This window comes from Acomys russatus, chromosome 7 (assembly GCF_903995435.1).
Source record: "Acomys russatus chromosome 7, mAcoRus1.1, whole genome shotgun sequence".
In the NCBI taxonomy this organism is placed as follows: domain Eukaryota; kingdom Metazoa; phylum Chordata; class Mammalia; order Rodentia; family Muridae; genus Acomys; species Acomys russatus.
The window spans coordinates 6907714-6924615 of record NC_067143.1 but is presented as its reverse complement, the minus strand read 5'-3'; the positions used below and the strand labels follow the sequence as shown (position 1 = coordinate 6924615).

General features: G+C 48.5%; 1 protein-coding gene across 1 annotated transcript; it reads right to left on the bottom strand.

The window, feature by feature from the left end:
* Nucleotides 1–5401: 5401 nt before the first annotated feature.
* Nucleotides 5402–14042, bottom strand: Ldha (lactate dehydrogenase A). Its single transcript, XM_051148603.1, has 8 exons — nt 13899–14042; nt 12037–12186; nt 10687–10804; nt 9488–9661; nt 8952–9125; nt 8146–8263; nt 6434–6557; nt 5402–5798 (listed from the first exon to the last, which is right to left on the bottom strand). The coding sequence occupies exons 2-8, from the start codon at nt 12160–12162 to the stop codon at nt 5634–5636; spliced, it is 999 nt and encodes a 332-aa protein (XP_051004560.1). The 5' UTR covers nt 12163–12186; nt 13899–14042; the 3' UTR covers nt 5402–5633.
* Between the last annotated feature and the right edge of the window lie 2860 nt (nt 14043–16902).

Below are 16902 nucleotides of genomic sequence, written 5' to 3'. Positions count from 1 at the left end.
TTCTCCAGATGTTTTGCTCAGTTTTCCAATCTTCCCTTTCCAAGTCCCTGACCATCCAGACAATCCATTGGCTACTCCTATGAATGAGTCAACAATTGCACATCTGGCCATGTCTCCTTTCAAACAAAATGTACAACCATGTGGACTGCCCAAAGTTCTACCCACTGTGAAGGTTTCCCTTTGCTGGTGTCTTTCAGGGCTGGACCAGAAAGGGGTGTGATGCTGCAGCTGTCCACTCCTGGGTGGTGCCTGCATGATATGCAGAACCATCAGGGAGCCAGGCCCACCAACCGTAGGGCACACGCCATGAGGTGCATGCTTGGGAGCAGAAGGCTTTGGAACAGAAGAAACCATAGGCTTTTGGGCAACTTTTCATGTGACTTGTGTCTTCAGGACGTGTTGGGCTTGATCACATTTATTATTGTTGCTATTATTATGTTTGGTTTCGGTTTTTCGAGACAGGGTTTCTCTGTGTAGCCTTCACTGTCCTGGACTCACTTTGTAGACCAGGCTGTCCTGGAACTCACAGCGATCCACCTGCCTCTGCTTCAAGTGTTGGAATTAAAGGCGTGCAGCACCACACCCGGCCTGACTAATCACGTTTATACCACTTCCATTTGATAATAGATTGCTGCTGTGCACTGAAGGAGAAATAAATATGTTTTTTGTTTAGATCACAAGTGAGGGATGAGAAAAAGACTTGTGAGAGAGCAGGTGATGTTTATCCCCTTAGAAGTGGAACCACTGTGTGGGGGAAATTGGTTATTAACCAGCTGAAAAACATCCTTGAACAAATTCTGAGAGGAAGTATAAAAATGAGGCAAAAACAAGAGGCGGGTCCTTTGGAGACTTGGGGTAGATTTGGCTGTTCATCGCTCCACTTCAAGATGCTTCTAGAGGCACCCGCTCGAGGGAAGGCTTAGGGCTCCAGGCTCCAGCTGAGGCTCTGGGTTCTGGTTGCTCCAGGTTCCAGTAGAAGAAATCCTGCTGATTATGCCAGGAGAACCATTCCTCGGAACTGATATCCTTACAGTTTCACTATTGTATTCTTTAATCCTCTTTTTCTATTGTTTAGGTTAGTCGGGTTATAAGTGAGGTACTCTGGGTTAATAAGTTTATAATAATATATATTAGCTAAGAAAATTGAACCTATAGTGCACATACTATTTTATTTTTTAAGATTTATTTATAATTGTATACAGTATTCTGCTTGCAGGCCAGAAGAGGGCATCAGATCACACTGTAGATGGTTGTGAGCCACCATGTGGTTGCTGGAAATTGAACTCAGGACCTCTAGAAGAGCAACCAGTGCTCTGAACCTCTGAGCCATCTCTCCAGCCCCACACAGGGTCAGATAGCATCCAGCTCATCATGGGCAGCTCAGGTCACATGGTAACTTAGTGGCTTTTTGTCAAACTTTATTTTCCACTAAGGCCCAATAACAGGCCAAGAACTCTTTTTGGGTGTTTTTGTTTTTCAAGACAGGGCTTCTCTGTGTAGTTCTGGTTGTCATGGACTCACTTTGTAGACCAAGCTGGCCTTGAACTCACAGAGACCCACCTGCCTCTGCCTCCTGGAGAGAAGCTATCTGCAGATGATGGTAGAGCCTTGCTCCAGAATCTCAAAGGTCTCCACTTTGACCCACCGTTGGGACCCGCCAAAGGCTCCAAACAGCGTCTCTGTCTGTAACCGACACCCTAAGTACCGTCAGATCTGCTTGATCGTATGGTCCAAGTGGTAGAACAGCACACACAGCAGCCCGGGCCTGTCGCAGAGCCTTCTCCTGTTCCAGGCTCCACCCAAAGCTCACACCTTTCTGAGTCACTCATGTAAGTGCAGGAGTGACACACCCAAGTGAGGAATATGCTGCCTCCAGAATCCAAGAAGGCCACTGAACACTGTGCTTCTTTCTTTCCTGTGGTGGGAGGGGCCGGGTGCCAAATCTTATCCTTCACTGTAGGATTAATATCTCTGTGTGCTCCGCACCACTGGATTCCTAGAAATTTCTTTCTTTCTTTTTTTTTTTTTTTTTTTTGGTTTTTTCGAGACAGGGTTTCTCTGTGTAGACTTGGCCATCCTGGACTCACTTTGTAGACCAGGCTGGCCTCCAACTCACAGCGATCTGCCTGCCTCTGCCTCCCGAGTGCTGGGATTAAAGGCATGTGCCACCACGCCCGGCTTCCTAGAAATTTCACCGACGTAGACGGCTCCTGAGTTTTGGTTGGATTTATTTCCCAGCCTTGGATGTCCATATATTTTTAAGAGCAAGTCCAAAGTGATTGTTACCTCTGGTCATTTGATCCAGGCAGCGTAATGTCATCAATATAGTGGAGCAATGTGATATTTTGTGGAAGAGATGAATGGTCAAGATCCCTTAGGGGGGGCTGGCGAGTTGGCTCGGAGATTAGGAGCACATGTTGGTTTTGTAGAGGGTCTGAGTTTGTGGGGTGTGGGAGGGAGTCCAAAAGAGAATGTTGGATCCCTGGAACTGGAGTTACAGATGGGTGTGAACTGCCATGCCAGTATGTAGGGCGGGAATCAAACCTGGGCCGTCTGGAACAGCAGCCACCACTCTCAGAGCTAGCTTGGAACACATAGACATGTTCTGTTTCACACAACAGTTACAGATTTCCATTGAGTACAAGAGCAATTAAGAGTCTATTTTTGGGGCTTAGAGAGAGATGGCTCAGAGGTGAAGCCAAAGGTCCCGAGTTCAATTCCCAGCAACCACATGGTGGCTCACAGCCATCTATAATGAGATATAGTGCCCTCTTCTGGCATGCAGGTGTGTATGCAGGCAGAGCACAGCATACTTAATAAACATATATTTTTAAAAGATTTATAAGTGAGTCCAGGACATACCAATGCTGGGGCGTTTCTTCTTTTCTTTATTAAAAAAAAAATAATAAAGGATTAATTGATTTACTTTGAGACAGAGTCTTTCTATATAGCCCTGGTTTATTGCACAATAGTACAATTTCCAGGGCTGGTGGTTTAGCTTTCTATTGCCAAGTGATAAACACCATAACCAAAAGCAATTTAGGAGCTGGCATGGAGCATGCCTTTAATCGCAGCACTCAGGAGACAGAGGCAGGCAGATCGCTGTGAGTTGGAGGCCAGCCTGGTCTACAAAGTAAGTCCAGGACAGCCAACGCTACACAAAGAAACCCTGTCTCTTTTTTTTTGTTTTTTTTTTTTGTTGTTGTTGTTGTTTTTTGAGACTGGGTTTCTCTGTGTAGCCTTGGCCATCCTGGACTCACTTTGTAGTGAGTTCGAGGCCAGCCTGGTCTACAAAGTGAGTCCATGACAGGCAAAGCTACACAGAGAAAAACCAAGGGGAAAAAGGAAAAAGAAAAGAAAGAAAAAGAGAAAACCTTGGGGAGGAGGAGCTTTATTTGGCCACATCCAGGAACTTACCACAGGAACTCAAAGCAGAAACCTTGAGGCCAGAGCTGAAGCAGAGGCCTTGGAGGAACCTAACTACTGGCTTCCTCAGCCTGTGCCTTTTGTTTTTCTTTTCGTTTCTATTCTCTTTTGGTTTTTGGAGACAGAGTTTCTGTGTTACCTTAGCTGTCCTGGACTAACTCTGTAGACCAGGCTGGCCTGGAACTCAGAGATGTGCCTGCCTCTGCCTCCCTGAGTGCTAAGATTAAAGGCACGGGCCACGGTGCCTGGCTCAGCCTGATTTCTACAATCCAGAAACACCTGCCTAGTGAGCTGGACCCTCCACATCCCTACTAATTAGGAAAACGCACCCTAGACTTGCCTTCGGGCAATTATTTGTCAGATAGTTTAGTTCCTCTTCCCAAATGACTAGCTTGTGTCAAGTTGACCAAAAAGTAGCCAGGACACTACCTAAGAGTTGGCTACAAAATATCTTGAGGGCAGCTGAAGAAAGGGAGAGCCAGGGCTCCCTAGTTTAGCGTTGTGTTTAGGCAACTTGTCGGGGTGAGTTCACCTTTAACTCTGTGGGCTCTGGGGCGCTCAGGTCAGCAGGTGGCAAGCACTGGTCCCTGCCTGCTGAGCACCTGGTTCGGAATTCTTCAGCACCCTGTGTCTGCACCCCTTCTTAATGGAGCACTGGTGCCTATGGCCAATTGGCCAGCATTTATGTTTATGTATAAAATGCCTACATGAATGTGGGATATTATAGTGAAGATTTATTCTCTTAATCCCTTGGGTTTTAGAACACAAATAGCCATTGAAAATGGAAACTAACCAAAGAATATCTAGTTACACCATTAGTGTGTAAATTCATGCCACATAGCTGCTCATTAAATAGGACCCAGAGGGGCTGCTGCTTTTGCAGAGGGCCTGGGTTCAGTCCCCAGCACTCACAACCATCCTAGCTACAGTTCCAAAGCACAGACCTACACATAGGCAGGACACCCATACACATCAAAACAAAACTTTTGTTCCAGACTTTATTTCCCAACAATATAAAATGAAGGTAATAGCTACCCGCTTTAATTTTGAGACATGTGCCTCACTGTAGCCGGTTGAATAAAAATGCCCCCCCCCCCAGAGTGATGTTTGAATGCTTAGGGAGCAGCAGTAGGAGTGGCCTTGGAGGAACTGTGTCAAAGGGTGCAGGCTTTGGGGTTTCAATGCCCAAGGCAGGCCTGGTAGCTCTTCCTGCTCCTCCAGTGCTTCCTCAACTATAAGCCAGCCAATGAAATGTTTTCCTTCAGTTGTGAGGTCATGTGACTCTTCACAGCAGGAGAACACAGACCCTCACTGAACCCAGTTCCCTTCGCCTCCTCAGTGCTGAGATGCCAGGGGCAGGGGTGCAGGTGTCCTGGGGACCTGATGCTTCCTGGAGGTGTTTACCCAGCTGGGTATCTCTGTAGCTCCAGCTGTTCTGGAACCCAGAGCTCCACAGCCTCCACTGGGGTCAAAGGTCACTTCCACCAGCTTCTCAACTTTCCCTTAATAAGAGAGCAGAAGCAGGTACACCACTGTGGTGGTGCACGCCTTTAATCCCAGCAGGCAGATTGCTGTGAGTTCCAGGCCAGGCTGGTCTACAATGCAAGCCCAGGACAGCTAAGGCTGTTACACAGAGAAACCCGGTCTCGAGAAACCAAACCAAACCAAAAACAAACAAACAAAAAAAGTAAGTAGAGCAGTCACTGTTCAAGGTTTATTTGGTGTTCTCGTTGGCATGACACTTGGGTAGTTGGTTACATCATCCATGTGCAGATCTCACATTTTACATACGATTGCAATGTACACTGACACATATAATACACAAAATAGTATCCTTTAGACAGTTATGCACAAGGCTTGCGTAATGGACTTACACACTGGAGCCAGGTTGTGACTGGCTGGGAACACGCTGGCCTAGGCATGTTTGGTGAGGGTGCACAACAGTGACTCAGCAGGCGCCCACGATTACTGAAGCCTGCACACAATTGGCAGTGTGTCTTGGAGACAGTGGGACTGTCACACTAACCAGGGTACCACTACACAAGAACCACTTAGCATCGGGGTAGAGCTGTGGGGACTGAGGTTTCCCCCAGTCCACCTCAACACAACCGCACTAACCACAGCTCAGATGAGGAGGAGACAGAGTGTGGTCTCCACGGAAACCCTGTGGCAGCCTGGACAGTGAAGTGTTAGGACGTGGGGAGACTTTAGAACTGCAGCTCTTTCTGGATCCCCCAGAGGGTGTCAGCACTCTTCTTCAGCCGGGCCTCCTCCTCGGGAGTCAGAGACACCTTCACAACATCTGAGATTCCAGTTTGTCCCAAGATACAAGGGACACTGAGGAAGACATCTTCCTGGATCCCATAGAGACCCTGGACATAAATGACAGAGATTACAACTTGTCTAAAGTTTCCTGGGATTTAGATCTTTACTGCCTCTACCCTCCAAGACAGTTTCTCTTTGTTGCCCTGGCCATCCTGAAACTGTAGGCCAGGCTGGCTTCAAACTTAGAGACCCATCTTCCTCTGCCTCCCAAGTGCTGGAATTAAAGGCGTGCTCCTTTTGAAAATGGTGAGTGCCACTGCTAGCCTATTCCAGAAACGCCCAGGTATGACGTAATAATGACCAGTAAAATAGAAAGTCACTAAGTCAGCAACAGCTAGGCTTGGCACCTGCCTGAAATCCCAGCACATGGGAGCTAGAGGCAGGAGGGAGTTCAAGGTTATCCTCAACTACATAAGTTCAAGGCTGAGCCAACAGGCACTAAGACCCTTGCCTGGAGGTGGGGGGGGGAGCGCAAACCAAAACCACAAAACTCTAGGGCTGGAGAGATGGCTCAGCAGTTAAGAACACTGCCTGTTCTTCCAGAAATACAGAGTTCAATTCCCAACAACCACATGGTGGCTCAACCATCTCTAACGTGATCAGATGCCCTCTTCTAGCCTGCCAGTGTAAATGCAGGCAGAGCTCTGTATACATAATAATTAAAACAAAACTCCAAACCTACCTTAATCATGGTGGAGATGGGATGCACCCGCCTAAGATTCTTCATGATGCTCTCAGCCAGGTCTGTCACCGAGAGGCCAATGGCCCAAGACGTGTAACCCTTCAGCTTGATCACCTCGTAGGCACTGTGGAATAGGAAGGCCGGGCAAGGGAGAGACAAAGAAAAGAAGGTTTTCACTGAACACATTTTACCTGTTACATTCAAGGCAAAAGGTCTGATCCCCCCAGTGGACAGGACAGTCCTGTAGATAGTTAGATTGTCAAAACAACTGAACTCTACCAACAGAACTGGCAGTGGTGGCCGAAAACCAAAATGAAATACTGACTGGACTGGAAGTGTATTTTGTCCCTCCTATGCAGGGGACTCTGCTGCATTCCAAGCACCTCAAAAAAACCTTTGCTGTCTTCAATGAATGAGATGTCCCCTATAAGTCTAGGGCATTTGAAAAATTGGTCCCCAGTTAACAGCTGTTTCAGGGAGGATTAGAAGGTCTTGTTGAGGTAAGTGTGTCACTGGGTGGTTGGGATTTCAGGTTTCAACAGGCTGGGACCATTGAGTCAGCTCTCTGCTTCCTGTCTGTGGGCAAGGCGAGCTCTCAGCTGCTGCTGAAGTAGCCTGCCTCTTGCTGTTCAAGCCTCTGACTAGCTGCTGTGGACTCTAACCCTTGGGAACCACGAGATCAAAACAAACTCTTCTGTAAACTGGTCTGTTACAGCAACAGAAGATTACTAATAGAAATTCATGATGCTCACACAGCGCAGTTGAATCAAGGCCATCTCAAATGAAACAGGCCAGGAAACAAAGTTCCTGCATTTACTTAAAAAAAAAAATCTAAATCCCAGCACTCAGGAGGCAGACGGATCGCTGAGTTCCACCCTGGTCTACAAAGCAAGTCCAGGACAGCCAAGCCTAACACAGAGAGACCCTGTCTCAAAAAATCAAATAAATAAATAAATCTAGAATTTACTTAAAAATCAAAGTCAGGCAGGGGTGGCACAAACTAATCCCAGAACTCTGGAGGCAAGGCAGCCTGGTCCAGGAGCAAGCTCTAGGATAGCCAGGGCTACACAGAGAACTTGTCTCGAACTACAAAGGCAAAACGAAACAACTGGACCATACTTAGATACCCACATTACCCAAATAAAGAACTTGGCTATAATTTACTTAGTGTAAGTAAAATAAAAACCTAGGTGACACCCATCTGGGTTTTGGGGGCTGCAGATGGCTCACTGGTTAAGAGCACTGGCAGCTCTTCAAAGGGCCTAGGTTTGATAGGCAGCATCCGCAAGATGGCTCCCCAGTGCCTGTTAACTCTTCCAGACCACATGGAAAGTGCATGCATGTGGTGGACATGTAAGCAGACAGAACACCCCCACACAAAAATAGATGTAGCTCATTAAAATTTTTTTCAAACTCAGAGTAAATTAATGTGTTGTGGAAGGTAGACCTAATTTAACTTGTCTGATCATGGTCTTACAAAGGAGTCTTTCAGCCAGGCGTGGTGGCGCACGCCTTTAAAATCCCAGCACTAGGGAGGCAGAGGCAGGCGTGTCGCTGTGAGTTCGAGGCCAGCCTGGTCTACAAAGTCCTGGACAGCCAAAGCTACAGAGAGAAACCCTGTCTCGAAAAACAAACAAACAAACAAACAAACAAAAACCCATTTAGAGAGCCGTACTTTTGCAGACCCCCAGGTTGCCAGCGGGGAGCCTCACCTGTCCACGACCTGTTTGTGCACTTCCTTCCACTGCTCCTTGTCGGCATCGGTGCCCAGGGCCGGGTTCAGAGTCTTCAGAGAGACGCCGGCAACATTGACGCCACTCCACACGGGCACTGGAACAGTCAGGGCAGCTCACACTACTGTTTCACACCCGGCATTTGTGTCCCACCCTCACCAGCCTCATCTGCAGAGGAAGGTTACCCACTTTTCAAAGGTGGATCACTGAAGCTATGGCTTTTAGCTTAGCAAGAACTGGCCGGGCGTGGTGGTGGTGCATGCCTTTAATCCCAGCGCTTGGGAGGCAGAGGCAGGTGGATCTTTGAGTTCGAGGCCAGCCTACACAGAGAGACTCTGTCTCAAAACCTCCTCCCCACCAAAAAAGCAAGAACTATATATGCTAACCGACTTTCCTTATCTACATAGTTACTGTCAATATGACAGCATTCACACACAGAAAGAGGGTTTCCCTGGCAGTGGGCCTAAATGTGACCCTTCTCAACTGCCACCCCACACCTCAACTGGCTGACCTCTTCAGGGGCAGGCATTTGAAGTCAAGTATGAACTGCTGAATGAAGTCAATGGCCCTGGTTAACCTAGCCCAGTACCCTGTGCTTAGTCCTGGCTTCAGTCACTGGCACCAAGACAAAAATATGTGTGTGAATAGACATAGTGACTCACATCTGAAATTCTCATGTGCACAGAAACAAAGGCTGGAGGGTTAGGAAAGAAATGCCTAGAAACCTTTTATGTAATCTTTTTGTTTTCATAAAGAGAACGGAAGCTGATATTAAAAAGACTTACCACTGGAGTCTCCGTGCTCTCCCAGGACCCACCCGTGGCAGCTCAGCGGGTGGATGCCCAGCCTCTCTCCCATCAGGTAGCGGAAGCGAGCAGAGTCCAGATTGCAACCACTTCCAATAACTCGGTTTTTGGGGAAACCACTTATTTTCCAAGCCACGTAGGTCAGGATATCCACTACAAAGAGCAAAACAAAATATTCATATAATGGGTAACTCAAAAGATGACATGGCTTTGCCACTGTTCGAGATGGATGTGCATTTTGTTAGCACCTTCTATATAATTTGTGTCCATTCAAAGTATTTAAAAAAATAAACTGCGCATCTATTAAAAGAATACCATAAGCCGGGCGTGGTGGCGCACGCCTTTAATCCCAGCACTTGGGAGGCAGAGGCAGGTGGATCTCTGTGAGTTCAAAGCCAGCCTGGGCTATAAGTAAGTCCAGGACAGTCAAGGCTACACAGAGAGACCCTGTCAGGCATTTCACGTCACCATGGGGTGAACACAGGCTGCGCGCCTCCGTGGACCACATGCCTCACCTGGGTTGGACACGATGAGCAGCTTGCAGTTGGGACTGTACTTCACAACGTTGGGAATGATGAACTTGAAGATGTTCACGTTTCTCTGGACCAAGTTGAGTCGGCTCTCTCCCTCTTGCTGCCGGGCTCCCGCTGTGATGATGACCAGCTTGGAGTTTGCAGTCACACTGTAGTCTACAGAGAAAACCATAAGTGAAGGTGCCTTCAGGGAACTCTTCCTACCCAGCAAAAACCTGTCCCATAAACCTGCCAGCAGAGAGGATTTTATTCCAGCCTTTTGTGCATGGCAGATGGAGCCCACATCCTCCCTTTGGTGTGTAGTTTTAACTGTGGTCTCTCAGAGGAAGAGTGGGGGCGGTGCCTTTCTCATGCATTATAACAGGAATCGTCTCTATTTGATCTCCATAGTAATCCATTTATTCTCTCTCCTAGCATGGTATTATTACACACCGCACCTTGAGACATGTGCTATGTTCTCTGGTTGGCTTTAAAGTAATGTGCTATCACACCCAGCATATTTTCTCTCTTGTTTTTCAACACAGGGTTTCTTTGTAGCCCTGGCTGGCCTCAAATTCAGAGATCCACCTGCCTCTTCCTCCTGGGTGCTGGAATTAAAGGTGAGCGCCGCCGCCACCACCACCACGCCTGGCTCTTCTGGCATTCTGTTTACTCTTTTAATTTTTTTTTTAAGATAGCCACTTAATTTTTGCCAAGAGTCCTGCAGTTTTCTCTAACCTCCTCTTACCCCTTTGTAGCACAGGACAGATGACCCAGAGAGCTGCCTATGGGGTAAGATGGCAAAGACTTGCAATCCTGGGTTCCTGGCTTGGGCCAGTCAAGTGTAATAATGTCAAGCCAAGAGCATTGGCTGTGCAGGCCCCTGAGGAAAAAAGTCCTCAACCCTGTGTTAGTACCAAACAGAGCAAAGGTTGGGGTTGTCACTCAGCCAAGCGGAGCACAGCCTGGCGTGCCCAAGACTGCAGCTCCCCACCAACCCACACCATCACACACTTGTAGATCCAGAACTAACTCATCACATTCTAATTCAGAGAATTTCCACTGAGAATCCTTTACTAACAGTCAAGGCTTTGGTACCGAAGGCCCTCCTGTCCTGAAGGAGACAGAATAACAGAGACTGCGTTTGAGGCCCAGCGAGGAGCCCGAGTCGTTAACACTAGGAGCGGCTAGCCGCAACCAACCTTTGCCGGAGACAATTTTTGGTGTTCTCAGGAAGAGGCTGCCATGCTGGAGATCCATCATTTCCCCCTTCAGCTTGTCTTCCATGACGTCAATAAGAGCAAGCTCATCTGCCAAGTCCTAAGACAAAAGCCTCAGTTAAGCTGGAAACTCATTTTGAGCACTTTCTGGAGATGGCATTTTCTGTATTCCAGGCACAGGAGGGTGGCGCTGTGCAGTCCGTTGGGAATCAGTCAAAGCAGAGACAGGTCACCTGAACCCATTGCTCTCCCCAAGTGATCCCATGCAGCGTTGGACTTTCTGGAAAAGCTCTCCCCTGGAGCAGCGTGGGGTGAGGGTTGCTGTTCACTAACTAGGTGATGTTGGCCAGTACCAAGGATTGCAACCAGGACCGGACACAAAGCTCTGTGGCAGACTGTTTGCCCAGTGTGAACAAGCCCTTAAAATTTGCCTCAAATTAAAAAAAATATATATATAAGCCAGGTTTTAGTTAATGCTACAACAGTATTCCGCAAAGCTAGTGAGATTGAACATATAATCCCAACACCCAGGAAGAAGTGGCAGGAGGATTGTCTGAGGCTGGCTTGAGCAACAACATGGGGCTGAAGGGAAGGTCCTGAGTTCAATTCCCAGCCAACCATGTGGTGGCTCACAGCCATCTATAATGGGGTCTGGTGCCGTCTTCTGGCCTGGCGTAGAGCACCATATAGGTAATTTATTATGTAATTAAACTATTGCTCTATGATTGATAAGAGCGTTGGATGAAAGCAGCTCTGACACAACCCTGCTGAGCCAAGTTTGCTCTCCAGAACTCACGAGGTAGAACTAACCAGAAGTTGCCCTGTGACCTCCACATGTGTGCTCACACAATTTCCCCCCCCCCAAAGGAAAAAAAAAAATCATACACATCAAGTAGTAATGGGGTTTGGATTGGAAAGAAGTTCAAGGTAACCCACTCCGTAGGACTTTATTTTTTACCACATGCACGTGTTAAATTTCCATTCAACATGCACTATATGTAGAGTTGGGCACATGGCTCAACGGTGACCTAGCATGTGGGAAATTCCCAGTTGACTCATTCAACCCTTGCACTGTAAAGGTACAATACAGGGGCTGTTCTGGGGCATACACGCTGGCAGCATTTTATACAGAGCTCAGTCTGGTCATCCTTGATGCTGCTACTTTGGAGAATCCTTTCTGTGTATCACTATGTGGCAAAATACTTCACAGACCCCTCTTCCAGTGTGCAAACCTTAACAGTTTTATATACAATATGACAATGTAGGTAGGGGTGATTCCCCCCCCCCCACACACACACACATGGGCTTGTGACATGAAGGAGCCCCACTTACCTTCATTAAGATACTGATGGCACAAGCCATGCCAACAGCACCAACACCAACAATTGTTATCTTGTTCTGGGGGGGCTGATCTTCCTTAAGAAGATTCACAATCAGTTGGTCCTTGAGGGATGCCATCTTGGATTTTGAATCTCTTGGGACCTGAGGTGGAAACAATGCAAGCCATTGTGGCCTCTCCAAGGTGGTGGTGGTGGGGTGTCAACCAAGTGCCAACTTTAGCCGGAAATGGTGGCGCATGCCTTTAATCCCAGCATTCAGGAGGCAGAGGCAGGAGGATCACTGTGAGTCCGAGGCCAGCCTGGTCTACAAAGCGAATCCAGGATAGCCGAGGCTACACAGAAAAACCCTGTCTCGAAAATAAATAAATGCCCGGGTCTGGCTCTTAACGTGAAGGTCCTCACCTTGAAGTGAAAAAAGAATAAGGAAGTCTCCGTGTAAGTGCAGCATTCTTCTGAGGACTTACTCATTTTAATAATCGCAAAGGGGGACGGCCTCTCCTCACACACGATTAGTAGAGACTCCCCTTACTCTTCCCCCATCACCCAGTCCTACAGTAAGGTGCCTAGATGCTCCAGGAAGCATCAAATATAAAGAGCAGAGGGCTCCAATAACGGCCAAAAGGTGCGACCCTAAAGCTAAGCAACGTGCTAAGACCTGCGCATGCGCAAACTTGCTTCCTATCCTCCCGCGTCCCCCCCCCCTTCCCCGCGCACAGGAACCCACAAGTTTTATGACCAGCCCAGATGCTTCTGACCCGGTAAGGCTGTGCGCGTGCGCAATCCCAGAGCAAGGTAGTAAGATAGGTCTAGTGGCTGCTGGCCATGGATGAGACTGCTCGGTCACACTTCGGCCCTTTACTGGAGCCGAAGCACATACAAACATTGGGAAGTGAGGCTGCCAGTCTCAGCCTGGGTCAGATCTCAAATGCCAATACCAGAAAACAGGGCCTTCACCGGCCAGGGCGGGGCCTCATTGCCCAGGATGAGACCGCTAAGAAATTCCTTCAGTTCCGAAAGGCGATAGAATTTCAGAAGGCCCGAGGCTCGGAGCTCCCCCGAACCACGAGAGCCATTTTTCCTAGCAAGCACTACGTCTCCCTTTGAAATCATTCCAAAGAGCAATAGGACTCGGCAAGATCTCCGGGCAGGAAGCCTAGAGCCATCAAGCAGGAACCCGGTCCCCTTACAACCGCTGCTATTTCTAGACAGCCCTGGAAGGTTCCTCCAGGCTGAGGGCAGGCCGTGGGCTTCTTCTCGCAAATAACCGGCCTCACCCGAACCTCAGTTCCGGACTTCATTTGGGTCAGGGTGCGTCTACTCCCCACGCGATTAGTGTCGCACTCCTCGGCGCTACAGGTTTCCTCTTTCCGTCTAGGGTGCAGAAGGCTGCGACTTTTCGCTCTTCCTCTGCGCACGCAGCGCGCTTAGCTGACCACACCAGGAGCCTCTTAAAAAATTGCATTTAGGCCAAGAGCGCCCTATAATCTGAACAACCACTCCCCCGAGTCCACGAAAGGGAAAATGCAAACCGCAAGGCTGCTCCCAAGTACCCCCCCCCCCCCATACACACACACTCAGACGTGCTGAGGCTTTTACTCTCCTATGGGCTCGAGTAACCGGACCACAGGTTTCTCAAGGCTCCCTTGCATCTGTTTGGTGGCTCCCAACCTACAGACCAGCCACCCCCAAGTCCTTCTTCAAACACCCGGACTTGCAGCCCCAGGCTGGGTGGGGCCGGCTGCTCAGTGCTCCAGAGCGCAATAGCCCACGCGTGCCCAGATCCGAACACCTTTACACCTCCACCCCGGGTAGAGACCACCCTCCCTCGTGCGGGCAACGTGGGCCCGTCCGTACCGCTAGTGCAAGACGGTGTGCGTTGAGCACTCGACAGGATGGCCTGTACTTGGCGACAGTGGCTCCAGCAGTCGGAGCAGCGCACGGGCGGGGCCTTAAATGGAGGCTCCGGGCTGACGTCAGAGTGGGAGCCCAGCGGACGTGCAGGAACCCACGTGTCGGCGGGGCCGGGGGCGGGCGTCCAGCCGGGCGGAGCCATGCTGAGACCGCGGAGGCGCCGGCAGCCGGATCGCTCTGCAGGGGTGACTCCACGTGTGCTGGGACACCTCCAGGAACTGCCGAGCCCACGTGCTCCTCAGCCTCAGATCTAGGAGCCAGAAAGGCTTCGATCCTCCGCTTCCTTTTCCATAAATCTTGTGGGATTCAGGGAAGCCCTGGCCGCTTTGTTAATTGCTGTTCCCAGAGCCTGGCACAACTTGTAGCATGCCACAGGCCCTCAGTAAGCACTGAGTGAAAGCACTTGCCAGCACCGTGTCAGTCTGTCCCCCATAGCAGTCTGTCTGGTGGGCCTTTCTCCTGCAACTAAACTTCCAAGTCGCAAACCAAGAGGGGTCCCAGTTTCTGAGGTCTTGCGAGCAATGCGGGCCAATTTACATCCATGTCTGCACTCTACAACCCCACAGGTGTTTTCAGCTGTGTTTCAGCTTTACCAAGAAATGTCAAGAGTCCCGGGTTGTTTTCACATCCCCCTGTCTTTAAACTTTTTCTGTAGGCCTTTACTTATTACCAATTTCTCTTCCTCTCCCAGCTGCCCCTACATTGTATTTGAGTCCCCAGGTGCCCCACCATCCGTTGACAGGGTGTGAAATTCAGCTTGCAAACGCTTTAACTCCCTTAGTGATAGGAAAGGCCAAGTGATCTGTGAGGTTCAGCCCTGAGCCCCAGCCACCCGGGATGGAGGTGGCAGTCACTGCAGGATTGAGGTCTACTAAAGTCTTGAACAAGACTTAAAGGGCGTCCTGAAGGAGCAGGAGGCGCGAACCCCCAGAGAGGGTGAAGCTTACAAGCCCCTGCTTGCCCTCTGCATCTCGGCTGTATCCATTGTGGTATATTTTCTAATAAACGGAGAACACTGTATGTGTGGCCAGGGCGAGGCACTCGCCTGGTATGCACAAAGCCCTGGGTCTCATCCTTAGCAGAGCACAAAAGAAATAAATTAAAAAGTCACAACAGTGGCCCTGCCATTAAGACTATAAAAGCTCGTAACTCCAAATCCAGGGGACCCAACATCCTCTTCTGGCCTTCATATATATATATATATATATATTTTTTTTTTTTTTTTTTTTTTTTTTAAGAGCACTGGCTGCTCTTTCAGAGGACCTGGGTTCAATTCTCAGCACCCACATGGCAGCTCACAACTGTCTGTAACTCCAATATCACACAGACCTACATGCAGGCAAAACACCTATGCACATCAAATAAAAATAAATAAATTATTCAAAAATAAATGGATAAAAAGTCAAAACAAGAGAAATAAAATTTTACTTTCTTGGGTTTTTTTTTTTTTTTTTTTTTGGTTTGGGTTTTGGATTTTGTTTTAACTTTTTTGAGACAGGGTTTCTCTGTGTAGCCTTGGCTATCTTGGGCTCCTTTTGTAGACCAGGCTAGCCTCAAACTCACAGAGATCCGCCTGCCTCTGCCTCCCAAGAGCTGGCCTCCCCACGCTGCTGCCACCACCTGGTGAAATGTAACTTTTTAAAGAAACAATAAAGGTTTATCTATGAGTTCTAAGAGACATTTAAAGCCCGTATTCAAACCAGGCGGAAGGGAAGGCTGGTTGGGAACACCTTAGTTTATAGCAGCTGAGCGGAAGTACAGGTTGCAATCTAGTAACTATTTGTGCTATTGAACTGTTAACCAGCGGAGCGCAATGTTCTAAGCTGAGTGTACACCAAGTTATAAGATGCCCCACTCCAGCCGCTAGGAAATCGCTTTATGTGGAAAATACACGTGCACAAAGCACATGTGCACACACACGTCTGGCCCCAGTAGTATTCTGGGGAGGGTTTGTCTCTTCCCTTATACCCCTCTCTATGCCCGCGGAGTGGACACACTTTCTTCTCACCACCCCACACTTTGGCCTATACAACCTTCAGGGACCCCCTTGCAGTTAAGGGGTTGGATTCTGCTCCCCTTCAGGGACACAGATAGGCATACTTCCTGTGTGCAGTGTGCAGCAGCAACTCAAGGCTCCACTCCAGAAAGACCCATAGTTGTGGTTTTTTGGTTGCAAAGGGGGAAAATTCACCCCAGCTCCAGAAAAAGGAGGCATCTATTTAGCTTATTATAATCATTTTCCAGTTACTGCTGCAGGCCCAGAGACTGTAAACATGGCTGGAGGTGGGGGTGGCGGGGCCCGTGCACAGGTTGTCCCAAGTTATCTAGGGACAGGGCAGCTTCCAACAATACCTCTAGGCCTATGGGACAGTGTCCTTATTCAGTCAAGGATAGGATCTGCCAGCTTGTTAAGTATGTCCCAGCTGGAAGGAGGGGACTGGCAGAAAGTCAAGAGTGGGTTGGGGCTGAGAAACAGGTAAGATCCGGAAGACATGGGGGCTGGAGAGATGGCTCAGAGGTTAAGGTCTCTGACTGCTCCTCCAGAGGTCCTGAGTTCAATTCCCAGCAACCACATGGTGGCTCACAACCATTTATAGTGTGACCCGGTGCCGTCTTCTGGCTTGCAGGCATACATGAAGGCAGAACACTGTATTCATAATAATAAATAAATCTTAAGGGCTGGAGAGATGGCTCAGTGGTTAAGAGCACTGTCTGCTCTTCCAAAGGACCCGGGTTCAATCCCTAGCACCCACATGGCAGCTCCCAACTGTCTGTAACTCCAGATCCAAGGGATCTGACACTTACATTCCAATGCACATAAAAATAAATAAATAAATAAATAAATAAATAAATAAATAAATAAATAAATCTTAAAAAAAAAAAAAAAAAAAGATCCGGTAAGGCCTATGAAAATAGCTCAGGGCAACTAACAATACTAGTCACAAGC

Excerpts from the sequence above, each read along its gene's own strand:
- Ldha (XM_051148603.1), bottom strand. The coding sequence starts at position 12,162 with ATGGCATCCCTCAAGGACCAACTGATTGTGAATCTTCTTAAGGAAGAT. Across the intron at positions 6,558-8,145 it reads CACAAACAGGTCGTGGACAG|TGCCTACGAGGTGATCAAGC; the intron begins GTGAGGCTCCCC and ends CCTATTCCACAG. Across the intron at positions 5,799-6,433 it reads CCATCTCCACCATGATTAAG|GGTCTCTATGGGATCCAGGA; the intron begins GTAGGTTTGGAG and ends ATTTATGTCCAG.